General features: G+C 42.1%; 1 protein-coding gene across 1 annotated transcript; it reads right to left on the bottom strand.

The window, feature by feature from the left end:
* Positions 1-1,239: 1,239 nt before the first annotated feature.
* draxina (dorsal inhibitory axon guidance protein a) lies at positions 1,240-20,869 on the bottom strand. Its single transcript, XM_080494705.1, has 7 exons — positions 20,731-20,869; positions 8,972-9,477; positions 8,197-8,417; positions 3,590-3,710; positions 2,562-2,654; positions 2,305-2,394; positions 1,240-2,076 (listed from the first exon to the last, which is right to left on the bottom strand). Exons 2-7 carry the CDS (start codon positions 9,453-9,455, stop codon positions 1,964-1,966), a joined length of 1,122 nt encoding a protein of 373 aa, XP_080350831.1. The 5' UTR covers positions 9,456-9,477; positions 20,731-20,869; the 3' UTR covers positions 1,240-1,963.

Below are 20,869 nucleotides of genomic sequence, written 5' to 3'. Positions count from 1 at the left end.
GGGATCAAAAATAGATCACCACTGCTTTTATTCCGAGGCCCCGAATCAGTATGCCACCATCCGAGCTCGAGCAAAGCTGCTGCTGCTTCTCAGGAAAGAAAAATTAGTGTAACTTTTTCCATCTCATCACTTATTGACATGAATGTATTTTCAGGGTCATTAGCTTTGTAAGGAAAAGGTTCTGGCTGTTCAGGCTGGTTGGCATATAATCAGAATATATGGAAATAAAAGGCTTATTATTGCCCCCCCAAATAATTCAATTTTACTCTGAAGATTGTCTTTGTGGTAGATTTGTGGCATTAAGTCTGTTTTAAAAGGGGCTCATAACTGTAACACTCGTATTAGAACAATTATTTCCCTTTCGCACCTTTTGGACCCTTTGGCTGAAACCTTTACTTACACAGGTTAATAAATGAGCATGGAAGAAAGTAATGGGTTATTACTTTTTATCTTATTTTATAGTTATGATTTTTGAGGTATTGCAGTCATTATGGCTCTGTTGGTGGGGCAGGTCAACATCCAGTCCTAAGGTTGGCAGTTCAATTCCCCATTTCACCCTCACCATGTGACAACGTTTCCTTCGATTAAAATAAGTGAACCACAACTTTCTCTCAAAGGGGGGGACATCTTGCATGGTTTGAAAGATTGTGTGCACATTATTTGGACAGTGTGTAAAGAATATCAGCTCTGCCAAGTGGTAAAAGCATTAGATGAGTTAATCCTCTTACTATATTGATGCTATATTTTAGAGATAAATATTCACTGTTTGATGACACATCCCTGTTTTTCTGACAGATTTAAAAACTATTCTATTTCACATAGAAGTTTCTTTAATATACACTTTTTTGGGGAGGAATTTCCTTTAAAAATGCAGAAAACTTTCCGATTCCAACAATGAGAATATAATACTGGTGGGTTTTTCCAAGCTCACTTTTACATCCTCTGATCCCTGTTCAACATTCGGTATTCCACCCAGACTGAGGAGAAGTCTAGGTAGCCTCAATTCTACTGACCAAACTTATAAATGCAGTCCAATGCTACAAAATAAAATAGAATCCAGATATCACACTTTCTCTTAGAGGCCAGGAGCCTGTGTAAAGACTAGAATTGTTTTTTGTTGTTGTTGCTGTTCACTGTACACTGGCTGAAGACCAAAATGCAGGAAGGTGACTTCTGGTTTGTGTGGGGCATATACTCAGGGGCTCAACAGAGCAGCAAGCTTACACCACATTACGCAAGTCTTTATACTATTAAGTGTTTAATAATGAAAACAAAACCAAAAAAAATGCAGAAATATACAATGTAGAGACAAAATGTGTGAGTACAGAATAAATAAAACACATAGTAAGACACGTACAATTGGAGGTCAAACAAGCATCTCTGTTTTTTTATACTACCGTTAATCACACTTGAATTGTGGCGTCAATTAAAAACAAAAAAAAGGGTAATTGGAAATGGCAACACATTCATATTTACAGGGTGGGGCAGCAGACTGGTTCAAACAGCTTTTACAAATATTGTTATGTACTAGTTCAGGTCAAAGGTCAGGAGATATTGCACTGAAATAATACCAAAAAAAAAAAAAAAATGATGTGTTTTATTTTGATCATCAGGATGCAGAACCAACAAGTGACTTTTACTCGAAATAAAACCAGCATCCATACTGATAGCGTGGGCCCATTTTAGAAAGTGTCTCTTTCAAAATAAAACTCAATTAAAACTATTTGATTAAGTTCTTAAAGCGGATGAGTTGCTGGCTGCTTCCCACAATACCAAATTCAAACTGTGTTTTCAATTAGTTGCTTTTTTTTTTTGTTGTTTTTTGAGGCTTCAGCCGTCTTGATTTGCACTACCAGCAACCCGGCACCTTTAAGAACTCGATCCGTCCGCAGAGTGATGTCTTTTGTTGTCCCGTCTTTGATATCTGAGTGGCGTCTTGTCCTCCATCTCCTCCTCTTCCTCTTCATATTGTGATGAAGCCCCCCTGGTCGCTGCTGACCGAGTCGGGGACCACACAGCGACCCTTCCTCCGGGTCACGCGCCGCTTCCGGTGGAACTTCGCGTAACAACGAAACCCTGAAAGATCACATGGGACAAGTCGTCCACTGCGTCATGTGAGTCAATGGGATGAGCTACGAGTCTTTAGGACGCCAGAGGAGTGACTTCAATCGGCAAAAATACAACATTTTATGGTACTTTACAACATTTTGTGGATTTAAACCAAATATTTCCTTGGATATGGAAAGATTCACTTTATACACCAATATTTACTGGATACTATGGCGCCATGTTCTCTTTACTCACCTTCCTCACACATACAGTCGTCGTAGCATTTGTTGTTCAGGCCTCTGTTGTGAGCTTTGCACTCGTGTTGTCTCAGGTCACAACAAGAGCCTAGAATAAAAGAAACATCCCACTTTTGTTATGACAGTTTATGACAGACTACGGATTGCGTCTGTTTATGTGTTAAAGGTTATGATCTATTGTTAAGACGAACAGCTCAATTATACACGAGACAAGCATGGATTTAGGGCCGTCTTAGTTCCTTTCATATCACCGACCTGGGAGACAGTCGAGGTGGTGGTCACACGGCTCAATCGCATCAGCATCTGCAGTCACATTTCCATTGCTGAGGTTTTTACTGCGCCTCTTATCTGCAGGGACAAAAATATATATATATATATATTTTAAAAAAAACCAAACAGTCTTAATCTTTCTGATCAATTATGAAAATATAGACTAAATTGTCCTTCAATCACAAAACTTGGTCGTATGTTCACATTTAAATGTTTTAGTTTGTACACAATAACTGCTTTTTTTTAATCTTCAATACAAAGATTAAAACAGAGGACTGGAACAGAGATGTACATTATCTTCACTTTCACTTGCATTCCCTCCTGTTTCTTCCAAACTAATGATGCTAAATCACCGCTAGACAATACATAATCACATAGTTGAGATAATGTGGAGACATATCTTGAGTATGATTTTAGAAATATCTGAAATAGGACAATGAACTGTTGTTTTTTTGGGGGTCTTTTGTTGTAGCAAAGCATCTTTTTAATCCCAGAATTTTCTTAATGGACTTTATTAGAATAGAAATTCTTGCAATTCGTATGAAAATGGCAAAGTTTATTGAAGTGTACAAACCGCTGCAAAGTGGCCGCGGTTGTGTTTCAAGTATTAGAGCTCGCAGGGGTCTTGACCCAACCTTTACGACAAACCACCAAATCGAAAAGATTAGAACGAAAAAGAAAACGTGGACACCCACTAAAGCATCTGAAAAGTGTTCGCGGGTCAGACCCTAATTTGGAGAAACATAATTCTGTTAGAGAACAACCAGCTGGTGAGTTATGTCACGAGAGAAGTATCATATTTAAGTAGCTGGTGTGCAGAGGAGGAATCAGTACGAGTCGGATGGTCAAATCTTAAAAAGGAGAATCTGACCCTCACTTCCATCGACAGTGAAGATAATAATAATAGTAATAAGACTGCAAGTGCTGCAGATTTGTATACAAAAGTCCTGTGAATTGCATCGTATTAAAATAATCTGACAATTGATGAAAACCAAAGGAATCACATTTCTAACCTTTCTTTCGTGAGGCTGGCCATGTGTCCACAGGTTTCATGTCCTCATAGTCTGTCCAATCGAAGAGAGCCATGTCCAATGTTGGCATCACCTCACCTTGTCCCTTTTCTCGTCCTGACCTCTGAAAACAAACACATCATGTCATTTCCCTCCCCTCCGACACACACACGCATCTTCTGTTCATACAGCTTCACTCGCCACAAGAAATGTAAAAAAATTGGCTGAAACATGCCGATGTGCTCGTCCATAAACACTAAAGATCCATCTCTGGTAAAAACTCATCATGTTACCTGCTGTATTTTCTGCATTTAAGTCATGAATTAAAAAGTAATCCTGAATTTGATCCAACTTGTGAGCTGCAGCCGAGAATACATTAAAGCGATCAACTGATGTGCTGTTTGGTTGCTTCAATTAAACCACGGTAACAAACAGATGACTGCGGTCTGATTTGCTCTCAGTCTTTTTTCGGGCAAACACATTCAGGGGAGTCGTAATGAAACGCGCTGGACGTTTGTTGTGACCAGCAGCGGCGTCGCCTCATTGATTCATAAAAACCCCCCTCCCGGAAACAACAGAGACGACAGCAGGGCTTTAAAAACCAATCGATTGGTAACCGAGAACATCACCGGCAAACGACTTGCATACAAATATACATTACACATAAATAGTGCAGATTACAGACGTAGAAATCGACCGCACAGTTTATTACCGGCGAGCGCTGCGCTTAATCCTCCTGAGTGAGGACAACAGGCGACTAACGCTGCCTGCAGGTTATAAACCGTCCCGAGTGGATGTGTGACTCTACCCGCATAATATAGCTTTGAGAGAAGATGGTTAATGCTGCGCAATATTTAAATCACTGTTTATGGAAGCCATTTGAAAAAAAAAAAAAAAAAGCTGTCTTTAAAAGTTTGCTCTGCTCTTATGTTGAAGTGCTTTAACCAAGTATTCTGTCCTCAAAAGGCCCCGAACTTTTTAAAGGACATTCCGTACCCTGGACACACACACACACACACACACACACACACACACACACACACACACACACACACACACACACACACACACACACACACACACACACACACACACACACACACACACACACACACACACACACACACTTGCTCCAGTCAGGCTCAAAAACAGTTCTTAAACCCACCGTAGTAAATAGAAGATTCAATGCAGCTCAGAATGCGAAAACAGTCGGAAAACTGCGGAGCTGAAGGGACCAGGTGTTCTGTTACTATTTCATGAAACTCTTGTTTCATGCACGAAGCAAGCCTCTAAAGTCCCGAGAACAACCAGTCCTCAACAAGAACAATGAGCAACAGCTTGTATCCATGGCAACCATTCATTGGGCTACGTCTCTACGCGTAAGAAAAAGTCATTTGTTCGCCCAACAAAAGTATGTAACTTGTTTTTAATGCAGGTGACAATGATGGGAAACCATTTGAATTTACCAGGTTGATTATGGCTCGTGATTGAATTTCTCAAAATCTTTCAAATATACTACTTTAAGATACTTGAAGATCGCAATTTTGATGAAATGTTTATTTTTTCCAAACAATTACAGGATGAATAAATAGATTAAAGATAATTTTTTTTTTTTTTTTTTTTAAAGGAGCAGGCAGGTGTAAGACTCCTGCTTCCAAGTGTCTGTAAGTTCCAACCTAAATGTGACCTTTATTGAGACCATTATATACTGCATTTTACAGACAATAGCTGACAGGTCGTGGGATTTATATTAAAAAGCAACTTTAATGTCAAAATATACGAGTACATATCATCTGGGAACATGGAATATATTGTGGCAAAATGTACACTAAAATTATAAATATGCAACAGAAAAGGAAAACAGAGTAGCAGAAACACAGGGGCGAGTTATACTCCATAAATGTGTTTAACAAGTTAAAACTTTATGGCCAAACAAGTTTGAATAAATCCAGGATTTATTGTCACAAAAAGGTGAAAGCAGGACTTCAGGATTTTAAAAGTCCTGAACTTCAGCTCTTGACTGTAGTTGAACAAAACTTTGGATGTTAGAAGAAGAATGAAGACAAACTGGCAGCAGATACCACCCAAATTCACCTCGTTGTATTTTTACATCTACAAGACATCAATAACTTTAAGTGCATACTTACTGATTAATTCAAACACATTAAAATATGGACCCTGAACAGTTAATATCTCATTAAAGTAAAATAAAAAAAGATATTGAGATATCAATAAATTAAGAGACTATTTCAAACTCACTTCCCCACTATGTATTGACCCAATTTCATTTTATAACAGTCACATGTGTCTACAAGATTAAATATTCATATTTATTCAAAATTTCAGTTTTGTAATCTTTTCTGTGTTGAGATGAGATAAATGCAGCGAACCAAGTGAATGTCTACTTGCTGCCTTTATGGTTAAAGTCGGTACGTGTGGATCAAAAAAACAAAAACCCACAAATAAAAATAGAGAAGTGTCATAACTTAACATATTTTACCTCAAAAAAATGCAATATAGTTCACATGACTGCTTTATGTTGTAAAACAAAACTTTTTTGTGGCAATAAATGGCTATAAAAGCCATAAAAACATGGTTGCTGTCATTTCCCTCACGCCGGGGAAACGAAAAAGAAACCTTACAGTGTAATAATTACGCCAGCAGGAGTTTCAGATGGCTCTTCAGGTGTGCTTTATCCATCAAAAAAAAAAAAAAAAAAAAGCAGCTTGTCATGGAAACCCATGTTTGTTTCTTTTCACCCGCAGGAAATAAGTTTATGGAAGTATCAATTAGATAAATTGCAGGGGGGCTACCTGCTTCTGCTCCGCTGCTCATTAGACCATCAACAGAAGATCGAACATTAATTAAGGGGCCTTGCAGTGCGCTCACGCCACTGACTCGCAGTCCGGGAAAGGCTATCATTTATTTCTTCCAATAATATTGGAGCGCCTTAACGCATCTTCTCCTGGGGGTCTTCGAATTCTCAAGATATCAAACAAACACGCTCGAGTAGAGCAGTCAGAGAGACAAACATTTCCCATATGATCAACACATGAATTGCAAACCACATATCTTCTCTGCAACACAAAGAGAAGATATTTTGAAAGAATCTCCTTCCTTTAAAAAAAAAAAAAACCTTTTTAATAATATGCTCATTTCGAGGCTGAGAAGGAACTGTAGTATTAAGCAGTGGGCATCACGTCTGATTGGAAACTGATAAAACTGTTGTTTCACATCAAGTTAACGGAACTACATGAAGTTACAGGTCGGTAAACACTAAAAACGGCCTCCTTTCATTGTCATAGCAGCGGGAAGCACAGAGAACCAGGCCACTACCTGTTTGCCAAAGGACATTTTCACATGTTCATTAAAAGAACATAGATCGGATCAGGGAAACTGTCCACCAATGTTTGGCTTTGGGTTTTGGGGAATCAAAGATCAAAAGGTGAGGTGGTCACTAAGAACTGAACAAAGGCATATATTCAACCTTGAGGTATTCATATGATTCTAGTTTTACAGTCCAAGACAAAACCCATTAGTTTCTCCAAACAAGAAAGTATACAAACCAGTACTTTTTCTCGATATTTTGAAGGTAAAATTATTATTTTTTTTTTTATCTGAATTTGCCAATATTCAGGAACTTTGCGTCTCCATTGAAAAGGAGTGCACCAACATTCCACAGGCCTCCTGCCAAGGAGACGTGTTGCACTGGATGAAGAAAATGGCGGCGACACACCAGATACTCGCTGGCCTTCAAAAGTGTTGCATTCATATTTTCGTCCCGCGAAAGACACGTAAACTGAACTCCTGTTCATCATATGAAGCTGCTCTTTCCATGGATGATTTTCCAAGCTGTTGAATGTTTTTTCCTGTTATCAACACTCCTGATTAATATGAAACCTTTACGCAGGCACGAGGACATAATCAACATCCGCTCACTGCGAATTTGTGACGACTCGCGAAGAGTCTCCTTCCTCTTGATGCTGTTAAAGTGCCACGCTGGGTGGATGTGACAGGTGGCGACTGGCGCCCCATGAACAACCCCGCAGGTTGTTCACACCATGTGCCCACACACACACACACACACACACACACACACACACACACACACACACACACACACACACACACACACACACACACACACCACAAAGCAATCTTTGCTCACGCTGATTTTGTCTTGCCACGGTTTCCCGATAAAGGAAACCCGACCCCCCCGCCGACCCCCCCAAAAAAGTGTAGTTAGAGAAAATGTACTGCTGCTGGACTCTGAACAGTGTGGTTTTCATCCCAGAGGCGTCGTTTTATTCCACCGAATATGGTTTTATCTATCGAGAGCCAGTGAGTCTGGTCGGCCGGAGGACATTTTTCAGAAGAGGGCGATTTTCCCGTTCACACCGTTGGCCGCGAGAGCGCCATTTGGAAGGTGAGCCGGGAGGCTTGCGGTGACATAACGGCAGCAATGGGGCCCATTTTCACTCTACCCTCTACCCCCCACCCCAACACACACACACACACACACACACACACACATACACACACACCCCGGAATCACACTGAGGCGCAACAGACCCGGCCTTTAATAAGCACTGCAGCCTCGTTGGGGTTACCTGGGGTTTGGTGGAGGCCGGGGGCAGCGTTGGGGGATGCTCGTTCATCACCGTGGTAACCATGGAGGAGCCGGAGCCAAACGCACCAGAGTTGGGGGAGGGTGTTTCATTGGGTGGGGTCAAAGCGAGGGAGGGGGAGGCGGCCGAGGAGGAGGAGGGAGGATCCTCGAACGTGTCCCTGTCTTTCCACGCAGAGCTGAGCTCCAGCTCAGGAGGAAAACCTGCAGAGACAAATTTATAGAATTCAACAATTTGCACAAGAAGGAGCATTTACAGTTATGTCATCCATTTTTGGAAGAATCCTGTTAAAAAAAATGCTTCTTATAAATTTTGGTTTTTGTCTCTAGTGTCTCAAATCATGTTCACTGTCCCCCCCCCCAAAAAAAAAGTCTCTAAATTTGAGCAGATTTGCAGGAATTCTGGAAAAATGTGTTTACAGCAATACATTCTAACAATGAAAACATAAACTTTGACCATTTCTCCATTGTTACAGTGCCGCCGAATGTTCTCCTCCAATGCAGGACCAACAATTTTCTTTTTTGTGGAAAATTGGCTCAATCAGACAGACATTTTTGACTTTTGGAAAAACTCCCAATGTTATTGATAAGGAAACTTTAATCTAATAGACTTTCCCGGGAAGCACTGATCCTGTGCCTAAACCGAATCAGCTGGAGTTCAGTCGGTGTTCATTTTACTCTTCGTAAATGTGTGAAAAAGGCCTGTTGTCGGCTTCACGCGAGCGTCTGCCGCAAAAAAGGATCCGTGGAAATGTCACCTTTTCTGTGTCGTCCTTTGTCACGTCTGCTCCCTTGCCTCCTGTGCTCAAAGTGGTGTCCGTGTCCGTGACCTTTGCCCTTGCGCGTCCCCAGAAGGTGGTTCTCTCGGGTTTCGGATGGACCCTTCACGCCCATCCGTCCTCGGTCTCTCTCCCTGCCCGGGCCCATCTCCAGTCGCACGGGGCTCATGCCCTCCAGGCCCGTCCCGTCGTCCTCGGGCCGGGCCAAGGGGTGCAGGGGCCTGCGAGACAGCAATCCGGCCCCGCCCTTGGTGGCGCGGCCGCCCTGGCTGCCGTGCGCCCCGCGGTCCCTGCCGTATCCGTGGCCCTGGAGGGCGTGCCGAGGGTACTGCAGGGCGTTGCTGCCACCTGCTGAGGCCTGCGCCGGCCTCCTCTTGCTGTGAGGGGATCCGGGCTCAGTGCTGTGCGACAGCGTCAGGCCGGCGAGGACGACGGCCAGCAGGAGCCTGCAGCAGAGAGCCATTATCTGTCAAGAGCGGCGCCACCTGCAGAGAGGAAGGTGGAAACAGGAGTCACAAAAACGGGGTTTCTCTGGATTTATTGATTGCGTATATTCCATTGGTCATTTTTTTTTCTTATGTGCTGCTGAGTGGTTGAATAAAACCAAATTAAAATAAAAAAAAGTAGATAAATATTCTTTGATGCTTCTATTTTATTGACATTTTCTGTCAGCTTATAATAGCTTTTTAAAATCAGCAATGGCAATTATAAAGTTTTGAACAAAGTGACTTGTAAGTTTCCTGCTCGGAAAGGATTTATGTGTGGGGTTTGCATGTTCTCCCTGTGCATGCGTTGTTTTTATCCAGGTACTGTAGTTACCTCCCAGAGTTCCAAACTGGTAATATTGGTGTGAAAGCGTGCATGCATGTTATTGTTTGTGTAGTTTTGTGATTGACCGATGATCTGTCCACAGTGTGTAACCTGTTTTCACCCTTCAGGACCTGCTCCATGCGCCCAAGATAAGTCTCTGTGTCTCAAAACAAAGAGTTTCAAATGATTAAAATGTTTTCTCCATTCCAATATTTTTGTAAAGGACGTGCATCCAGTGAAAGTGGAACAATACTGAATTTAATAGTCTGCCCTGAATTCTATGTAATGTGTGAATGCAACTTTAATGTTTTGCCTGTTTACTCCACAGAAATTGTTCCACCACTTTATTGATTGACTCCGTGACCCCAAACATGATATAATCGAAATCTTTGCATCTAATATTTATGGCATGGATTGAAATTTCTGAATCTGACAGCCATTCCCATCTGGATAAACCACTTTTCACCACCTCGACTTTTCCAATGCAATCAAATGTATTTTTGCAGACACACAGAAGTAAGCCTTTACTTTTATTTTGTTTATAAATATGTAATCTTTGCTTTTGGGCAAAATATAACGCGAGTCAATACACTATTCAGTGAAAGAACTTTAATGAGACTCCGTCTTTTGGCTTTTGTCAGGCCTTCAGACAAAAGTCTAAATCTCGAGTCTGAGCGCGCTTTGTTCTCGGCTGTATTCACTATTACCCACATATTCAGTACGTAACCTCTCAGGAGCACACATTCAATTTGGCACGTCCGAGGAGGCGATAAAGAGACGGTCAGGAGCGTGTTCTTCATTTTAGAAATGATTTTCCAGCCTTTGTGCCCCTTATTTTCAGACCTTCCTCAGTATGAGATACTGCACTGCACACATCTTTCATCGCTGCCTTTTCAGTGGCTCTCAAGAGCCCTCCAACCGAACCTTTCATTACAAAAGTCAACATATCTGTGAGGTGTGACTGAACTGAAATATGAGGCTCAGTATATCTGCATCAGAGGACTGGCACCTCGTCCAAACCTGAGTCAAAACTGGTGTTTAGACTAAAAACCGAAACGCTCAAGCACAAATCCGTTCACTTTCTGTTTTTTTTTATCTCCACCGTTAAAATCCCAAGATACCAGAAGACCAGACTCAATTTAAACTGTAATCTAATGCCACTCAAGGGTTTCTGTGTTAACACTGCTACAGTTTTGTACCGATTTGTACTGTCAGTTGACCATGAGAGCCACAAAAAACACTTTATTTTTTATTTTATTTCAACACTCTTGACAAGATATAAAATACTTTTTTATAGTAAATATTTGGAAGATACCACACATGTAAATAATTGCATAATCAAGCAAAATGCACCCAACACACTTAATAACGTAATAAAATAAATATATAACTATTCATAGGCAAACAGAAATAATTTAAATTTGAATTTTAAAATCTAATAAAATTTGAGAATAGCCCTCTACATTAATTGCATTTTAGAATATAATTATTAAATATATCATGATATTTTTAATTTGTTGCTATGTGTCACACTCATCCTCCTAATGCATCTTTTTTTTTGCTTTTATTAGCTGGTATTAGGTAGTTTACTGAGATGTCAGATTTAGTAAAGCTCCAAAATACAAATATAGTGAAGCTACATTGCATATTTTCTATATAAGGTATACATATACCAAGTACTATAGCAGCTCACTGTAAAATGCAGAGTAGACTTGAATAGTTTTTAAACAAGATGCTCCTGAAATTTGAGCTTGATGTTCATGAGAAATGTCACTGTCATTGTTTCAGTTGATATAAAAGACAAAGACTGATTTAACTCCAAGCTGATCTGAATCTGCATTCATTTATTAATTCAGCTGCTACTGGTAAATTAGCAAAATCAGTCATGTGTGCAATGATTGAGGGTAAATCGACAAGAATTGATTAAAAGTATGATGGGAAGCTTTTCTGGATTGATCTTCGCAATGATGAAGGAAGAGAGATTAGAGTAAAGTGTAAGTACATTTGTCTTCTTCCTCTTTTTAAACCATGCTGATTTGATGTTTCTTTTCCACATGATTGAAATAAAAATCTCTACAAGAGATGTAAGACAACTGGACATGACGACAACCGCTACATGTTTATTTGTTCTACAAAATCATAATCATCTTTTTATCATAGTGGCTTGAATAATGCCTTTAATTAAGAACGGGTGATGCTGGGATCACATTTTAAAATGCAAATTTATAGAAAAGAAACTGAATAATTGTGCAAGAAGCAGCAATAATCTAAAAGAGGCCAAATGGGCAGGTGCTTGAGCACCACATGGTGCCAACCCGAAGCACGTGCCTGGAGAATATTGTCAGGGATAATACAGTGTACTGTCGACAGGAAGATACTGTATATCGATCGTCGAATATAAAAACCCCTGCCATACCAAATGATATGAAATGACAGGAAACGTTTCCAAACGTGATTTGTTTTGGTTTAGTTCTCTAACGTGGCCACAGACATACACGGCGCCATTGTGCCGCTGTGGGAGGCGAATCCTTTGTGTTAAAAGACAAACGGCGGTGCAGGGGCAACAGAAAATCAATGAACGGAGAAGTATTGAGCCGCTGGTGACGGGGCGTGTGCGCGTTCAGCGTGTGTCTGCGAAGTGGAGTTGGTGGGGGTTGATAAGGTCTCTGCTCTTTCGTCACACCGACACGCAGTGAGTTGAAAAAACATGACCCTTGGGTTTACAGTGGGTTACTGAGATGCTTTTACAAAACAACGCGCAGGTTGTGTGTTTGTGTGTGTGAGGGCCAGTGAGTCTGGGGGCTGGGGGGGAATTAGCAGTGCCAGTGCAAAGCGTTCTCCCCCGGGGGGGGGGGGGGTTTCAAAAGGCAGACTGCGTCGGCAGGCCTGAGGGAGGTCGACCAGCTGTGCAGTTTGCAGACACGAGCGTGAGGCTGCTGAGGTGAGACCTTTATCTCTAAACAGGCCATCGGGGTGTCGGGAGGGAGGGATAATCAGCCACGTCACATACACACACACACACACACTGTGCTTAGCCGGGATTACACTCTGTCTGTTTGACACATGAGGTGCCGCCGGTGTCGCGTGGTCCCGGCCCGAAGGGCGATTTAGGAGAGAAAAACCAATAAATCTTGACTGTGAGGTGCCAATCTTGAGAAAAACTCCCCGCTCGTCACGAAGTATCTTGAGGAGATTGATACCTCGTTCGTGTTTGTTCAGCGAAAGCAGGTGCTTGGAGAGGAGAGTGTCATGATTCGATCCTCCAATTCCATTTATCTGGCAATCTGACCCATTTCAAACGGGAACGGAGCGGGCGTGTGGACACTGGGCCTGAACCTGGAAATGCCATTCAGCTTTGCAGCCTCACTCACAGACTGTGACGAGGGGAGGGAGACAAGTCAGACGAGAAGTGACAATTAAGGGATGAACCTTCAATTAATTGAATAAATCAAAGTTAACAAGCAGGAGTCCCAAAAGGCCACAGCTGCCATTTGGTCAGTCTGAGAGACACAAAAACACTTAAAGTGCCAGATTCCCGTTTCATTGTGAAGAGGGAGGGCCACTGTTATCTCACACTTTAATTCTGTGTTATGGGTTTCTCCCGTGTGAAATTACATACAAGTCTAGCCTTTTCCTCATGTGGTCCTGCTTGAAGACATGCTGATTAGGTGACTGGGCGACTCCACATTGTGTGTCTCTTCCCCTGTGTTATCTGAGACTGCAGATGAGAGGGCGAAGATTCAAACCAAAAATATCTATTGATTTTCGTCACTGATGCTTGAACGACTAATTCCCCATATATTTCACAAGCATAGCTTCAAGTAACCAAAAAGAACACCAACTGCTAATAAAACGTACATAAAAATGTCATAACAGGAGCAGAGCTCATCAGTTACAATCTTCTGTGAGCACATGGGGCTTTGGAATCCCGTCACATACCCTGTTGAGCCGTTTCCTCCAAACCGTGTTTATTTTTCCAACCGAACGTCAATCGAACGGCACCAGAGTTCAGTTGTGAGAGCGCCGAGATGAGTTCCTCAAGCAGACCGTCTTCCTTTCAGGATTCACACAACTACAACCGGAATGAAATAACCCGTCAAGTTCATTTGAACCTCACAAGCCTCGACACACCTTTAATCCGGGTCTTGTATTGACTCCTTGTCCGTCTCCTCTCTTTGTCTGAAACCTGCCTGTCGTCACTTCTTTTCTCCAACCTGGGATCCCGTCTGTGATGCTTACCTTTTTGTTCTTGCAACCTGCTCCTCAGGAATTAATTAGTGATGGACGCTTTGTTTGCTCCAGGCCACGACAGACGTCCACCTCTGGAAGACTCTCTCCACCCCCATTACAGCCGGAACACAATGGAGGGATGGTTTGAATGCCAATAGTTATATTTGTGGACTTTCTCCCTTCAATGCAGAGGTTCCCACCCATTTTTTTTTTTTTACCTTAATTGCCTCCAATGTCTGATTTGCCCAAATCTTTCAGTAAAGCCAAATGAAGGCGGACAAAATGAAAGCGTTGGGCAAAGTCTCTCATTATTCTCTGACATGTGCAAATCTAATTCTGAGGCCCCACAAGGTTGGGTCCCACTGCCATATTGCACATCCTTCATCACTGCACTATATTTGAGTGAGATGTGAGATGAGGAACAAAAAGATGTATAACAGTGCCGCCCCCCCCCCCCCCACCCCCCCACCCCCGTTGTGTGGTTGATTTAAGATTATCCCTCAGATTGTTTGCTCAAACAGAAGAAAGAAGAGAATCACCTGGACAGGAGATGAAAGACTCAAAGTGAGGCCACAGTGGTCTGAGCCGGTGAAAAATTAATTTTTCCAACATAAAAGAAAGATGCGGCGCCTCCATAGAAATAGAAAAGCATCTCATCAAATCTGAGATCTAAATAGACTTCCACCGTGTGAAAAGGTGGGGTGGGGGGTTGGGGGACGGGGGGGGGGGGGGGGGGGGGGGGGGGGGGCGATGATGGACGGTGAGCGAGTAACTCGGCACAGCGGTGCCCTGCTTTTCCTCTCTCAGACTTTCATGTGCTGCTAACAGGTGGCCCTTTGAGGAAACACAGGATGGAGACGATAATAGAGCTCTCTGGGTGGCATTCTGGGTTTTAAGCTCAATCTCCTGTGTGCGATAAACAACCTCTGCGAGCAGCACAGCCTCCTGCCAAAGCCGGCATTATACGAGGCTGCGTGTTGTAGGTAGAGCACAGCGGGGTGAGCATCTGCTACGGAGGCGATGGGAGGCCGAACAAGTGGGCCGACCAGTTTCCTTCCCTAATGAGATAATGTACCGGCTGAATGGAAACATTTCATTGGGGACTGATGAGACATATAAATAACACAGATTACAGTCAGACTTCAGCTCGCATAGCTTCAATTGCGTCAACGTAGATTTCAGCTTGTAGAACAAAAAGCCACCTCAGACCCATTTGGTTTTTATTCTTCATGAGGTTTCAACATGAGCTTTTTCCTGTCAATGACACGTTATGACGATTCTGACTCCTTCTGAACTGTGTCAGCATTCTGAAATTATCATTATCGTCGTTGGTCTGTTTTCGTTTGTGCTTCAGAGATGCAAACGCACATGTATTTAGGCCACAGAAATCATTTGGATCATATATATTCACTTTTAATTTATTCATTTTATGATATGACGTGATATGATATTGATGTGATGTGATGTTTTTAAGCATCATTAAAGATCAACGATGTCTCAGAATTAGAGCAAAATTGAATAAAATGAAAACTTACTTGAAAAAATGTAAAGAAAAATTAAGAAAATAATGATTAGGATTGTTAAACAAAACTAACACCAATAAATACAAACAGTCCAGTACATCGACTAAGTCAACTTTAATACTTTTTGTCACTCGCAAATGTGACTTAATTTTTTTTACATCCAAATTCTTTTTTTTTATAGTATTCTTTTCTGGCCTTGTTGGTGCATTATTGTAATCTTTAAATGTGTTACCACCCCATCTACTGTCATTGAAACCCACACAAAGTGACCCTTCACTCAGTTCCACATCTTACCTTGAATACTCAAACTCTACTTTAATGCACTGAAGTCAAAAACATGTAGAAACTGTGCATTTTCATATTTATAGAAATCAACCTGCAATCAATTTACACATGACTGTCAGTTAACATGAGTTAAAGGTTTCCAAGAGACTATATTTAAATGTTTTCAATCCAAAATTACTATCCATACATATCACTGAAATCACTGGGTCATTTAAGTCCAGCTTCAATAGAGATACTTGTTATGAAATGAGGAAAATGCTTGTGATGCCCCTGCTGTCACGGCACATATGAGCTACTGAGAGTAAAACAAGCTGCACATTTAGATATGAATAAAAGCTTCTTTAACAAAACCAGGATAAAACTTTAGATGTAACTTTGACCCCACTTTGAATTTATGATATGGCCTCCCGCTCTGGAGGTGGGAAAGTTGAATTCAGGTATATCTTGTGCAGGGAAATGATGTGGGGTGATATAAAGAAGAAAAAAAAAAAGGTAATACAATTTGAAAATCAGTTCTCTATCTTTAAGATGCTTGGATGGGGAAGAAGAGATTGGGTTATTATAGTTTCTTTTTTTTTTTTTTTAAGAAAACACAATATATATGTGTGTGTGAGTCAGGATATCTGATAAGCACAGCGTACAGTGTGAGAGGGCCTCCCGGCAGACATGAATCAGAGCGGGGTGAGATAAGTGTGAAGTGATAGGTAATCTTGGTAGAAATTGCAAAAAGGGGTACTGTGGGAGGGCTGGATGATTAAGCTTTGATGAGATCAGAGACCTCGCTCCAGTCTATGATCAATCGGTCAGTCCCTTAAGCAAGGTGGTGCTTTGGTGACAAAAATATGTGTAAAAAATATATATATATATATATATTTATATAAGCTTAATAGAGTCTGGAACCGGGGTCTGTGGCTGATATTGGGGAAGTGATAGGAGGAGAAGCAGCGAGGCAGAGCAGAGATGCGTCGCTGGTATTAAACTGCTGTTGGTGTGCATCTTTTGGCTTTCACCTGCTGTGACACCAAACCTCCAGGAGCCATCTGCTCCTGTTGTTTTATCTCTCATAGCAACCAGCAGGGCCAGAAGGATCCAGCAAAACAAAGACTCCCCCAAATAACAAGCTGCCGTCATGTCAGGCAGAGGCCACCTTCAAGGGTGTGTGTTTGTTCCTGGCCCCATGCAGCGATTTGAGGTTCAACTCAGCAACGCTTTCCCGTTGATTAATGTCAGATTCACTCGGAAGATGTTACCTACTGGAGCGGAAAGTCGTCACCTGGCTATTAATCAGGCTTATGCGCATATGCTCAATTTGCGGGTTTATTACAGGCTGTCAAAATAAAAGACCATGGGTCACTTTTGGGAGTGTGCAAGCTGCGCAGAAATACGAAACATATCTCCTTTAAGTGCATGCTCCTTTGAGCAGCAGGTCACACACATCAAACACACAACACACACACACACACACACATAAGGCAATCATTTCAGGCACATGATGCAAGAACTAATATCTACAATCTATGTATGTAAATTGTTTTCTATTTTGAAACACCGTTTCAATTGCTAACAAACTTTTTAGATTTTGTTTTTATTTTGCCATCACCTTTTGTATTATCCTTATATTGTCATTGGTAATAACTTAACGACATAAGATTACTTTGGGAGGTTTTTGTTTGTTGTAAGCTGCATAAACTCCCCCCTAAAACCTCCACACACAAAAAAAGAGAGAGCAATAACAATGAGCAAAGTTCTTAATAGATAGACCTTCATGTCACTGCATAATATTGCTCCCATTTGATGTGTGGACCCTCACTCGCTTATCTTTCGTAAAGTACCTTGCGGCCACCAGATGATCACAAAAACCATCTCGATAATAAGCCTCCAAAATACAGCCTCCTGTTAATGCTCCTGTTCCTGCATGATAAACATGTCCGCAAAGCTGCACTTCACACCATAAAACTTAATTTCCTTAAGGGCCAATCTCGCCGTCTTCAGCTCTACAAAACTGCTTTGTCTCCCAAATCCTCCACCACCACTATTGGTGAGATTCACACAGTGACTGTGAGGTTTAGTTTAGTTTTTTCTTTCTTATTCTTTTTTTTTTTTCTTTGCAGCTTTAGGTGTGTATTAGATAGCAAGGGACCCTGGAAGCGACAAAGGGTGATAAAAGCATTACACACACACACACACACACACACACACACGCACACACACACACACACACACACACACACACACACACACACACACACACACACACACACACACACACACACACACACACACACACACACACACTCACACACACACACACACACAAAACAACCTCCAAACAAGAGCCATAAGAAAGGTCCATCTGTCAGCAAGTGAGCCGGAGCAAAGAGCGAAGGGACACAATATGATTGGATGGTGATTTGGTTCGCAGGTACGTCAGATGTGGAGCGAGACCAGAACCTTGTCACTGATGCAAAGTAACATCAGCAGCATCCTGCGCCGTGGCCCTCATCTCTCGATTGAGTGCACACGCACACGCACACACACACACACACACACACACACACACACACACACACACACACACACACACACACACACACACACACACACACACACACACACACACACACACACACACACACACACACACACACACACACACACACACACAGCGGGGAAACCTCCTCCAGACACCCACATTGAGGCATGTTCCAAAAATGCTGTGAGACACAAACTGCACAAGAAGCGCAGCGAGAGGCATCCCACAGAGAGGGGAGAGAATGAGAGAGACAAAAGGGAGGTGGAGGAGCAGGAGGAGGAGGAGGAGGAAAGTGAAGGGAGGGGGAGGGAGGAGAAACTGAGCAAAAAAGGAGAAAATAAGATGTAATACAGGGAGGAAGAGAAAGGAAGGAGAGAGAGAGAGACGAGGGTGACACAGAAACAGTGAGGGAGGGAGAAGAGAGGAGAAACAGTGGAATCAAAGCGAGAGCGAGGGAGTGAGAGAGAGAGAGAGAGAGAGAGAGAGGCAGAAACAGAGAGAGGATTTATCCTGTCTTAATTAGAACAAAGTGTCGGTGGCATCTTTCATTTGGTGGCAGACAAGGACACCAGCTGAATCCCCCCTCAAACACACACAACAAAGCTTTGGCTTCTGCGGCCACCAACAAAACTTGTTCTTCGCGAAACCCTGTGAAATCCGGACACCTGGGCCTGCGTTTCAGCATGGGAACAGTTTGACCGGTCAGCGGGGGGAAACACTCCAGTTTAGAGATAATCAAGTGAAGCATGCAAGCGCATTATTATGAACCCAAAGTTTCTCCCCCCTCCCTCCCCCTCCCTCCCGTGGTGGACGCGAGCAGCACTGACTGCCTGCCAATGTTGAAAGACTCTTGATCAAACAGATGCAGCCATGCTTGGCAGTGGCGTTCAAGGCGAGTTTCACACCACGGCGGAAGGAGACCGCATTGATGTTAAGCAGCGTCACTTTTTGGCTGAAAATCACGCGTAAAACAAAGGAAACAGAAATTGGAAACATATTCTAATTCTCAGAAGATGTATGAGAATATATAAAAAATCCAACTATGATCTGGTATCAAATTCATTCATTGTCTTTGAAAACAGACATTGGGATTAAACACAAACCTGAAACAACAAGCCTATATCTCTAAGATGACTCACGACTCTTTAAAAGAATAATTACATTCAAACATCAGATGATGCACATATGTCCTTGGTTATCGTCATTAGTTGGTTGATACAGAGTTTTTTTTTTGTTTTTGGCTTGAGGTCAGCTCTCTGTGGGGTCCACCCACACTCTCTCTGATCACTTCTAAAAGGTCCCTGATGACTGAGTTACAATTCATTAATATTAAATCTTAAATCGCTCCTTTAGAGCGTGAGTCGCATTTAATCACCACGTCTGACACACCAACACACACACACACACACACACACACACACACACACACACACACACACACACACACACACACACACACACACACACACACACACACACACACACACACACACACACACACACACGTAAAACCTTTTAAAAAAAACATCTTCATCCAATACATTCAGATTTTTTTTTTTTTTGAAAATCCCAAACTTGATTTTCGCCCTGAAAGAGTCATCAGTCCTCATAATGTGAACGTTTAAGCGAATTAGTTCTTTATAACAGCAGTGACACACACGCGCGCACCCAAACGCGAGCTCGCGCACACTTTAAAACCATTTTTCGGTGCGCAGTGAGCAACAATGAGGTGTCAAGAGGAGACAATCGCTCCGATCATTTATGATTTTCTTCACTATTCATGCAGTAAATTCCTTTGTCAAGCTGATCTGATTTGGAAAAGCGTGACAGCTGGAGACACCGCCGTCACAAAAGTTAAATTGATTATCCAGCCAAATCTCTTTTCGCCGTATCTAACCAAACCTAATTTTGACGTTTGGAAACACGCACTCTTGCTCTCAATCGTTAGAGCGACGCTCCCCCTTGTGTCAGTGAAGCTGTTTCGTCAGTGACAAAAAAAAAAAGCAATTTGCATTAATTGGTTTATTAACTTTGGCGACATTAACAAGACGCAAGACGCGCCGCGTATTTACGCACGAGGACAGCCGTGTCAAACCATGTAAAATTGGTATTACAGCTCTCAAAGTGGTTTCGGGTTAATATAGCCTCACCTAAAAGGCAAACCCGCTGCTTTACTGGATAAAATAATGTTCCGTCTTAAGTACGAAATAATAATAATAAAAACAACAGCTAATAAGCACAAATCGTCAAAAAGTCGCTCCAAACTTGAAGAGAGGCATTCAAAGAAACATAACCAGTCGCTGTAATAAACAGCATCAACGCAAGTGTTTGAATCCCATTACACGAGAATCCCTTACTTTATGTGAGATCGTCTTTGTTTGCCTTTTGATGCAGTTTAAGGTCGGAAGATCTCGGTCATCAGGCTGCAGGCTGACAGCGGAGCGGACCGAAACAAAGCAGCAGCAGCAGCAGCAGCACCTCCTCGGTAGTCCTCCT

Source organism: Blennius ocellaris, assembly GCF_963422515.1.
Source record: "Blennius ocellaris genome assembly, chromosome: 4".
Lineage (NCBI taxonomy): Eukaryota > Metazoa > Chordata > Actinopteri > Blenniiformes > Blenniidae > Blennius > Blennius ocellaris.
This window is presented reverse-complemented; position numbering and strand designations above follow the sequence as displayed.

What these genes read in the sequence shown, in the direction of transcription:
- draxina (XM_080494705.1), bottom strand. Translation starts at nt 9,455, where the DNA reads ATGGCTCTCTGCTGCAGGCTCCTGCTGGCCGTCGTCCTCGCCGGCCTG. An exon ending in GCCAGCCTCACGAAAGAAAG is followed by an intron (nt 2,655 to 3,589) that starts GTTAGAAATGTG and finishes TTGTCCCTGCAG; the next exon opens with ATAAGAGGCGCAGTAAAAAC. An exon ending in CGACTGTATGTGTGAGGAAG is followed by an intron (nt 2,077 to 2,304) that starts GTGAGTAAAGAG and finishes GTGATCTTTCAG; the next exon opens with GGTTTCGTTGTTACGCGAAG.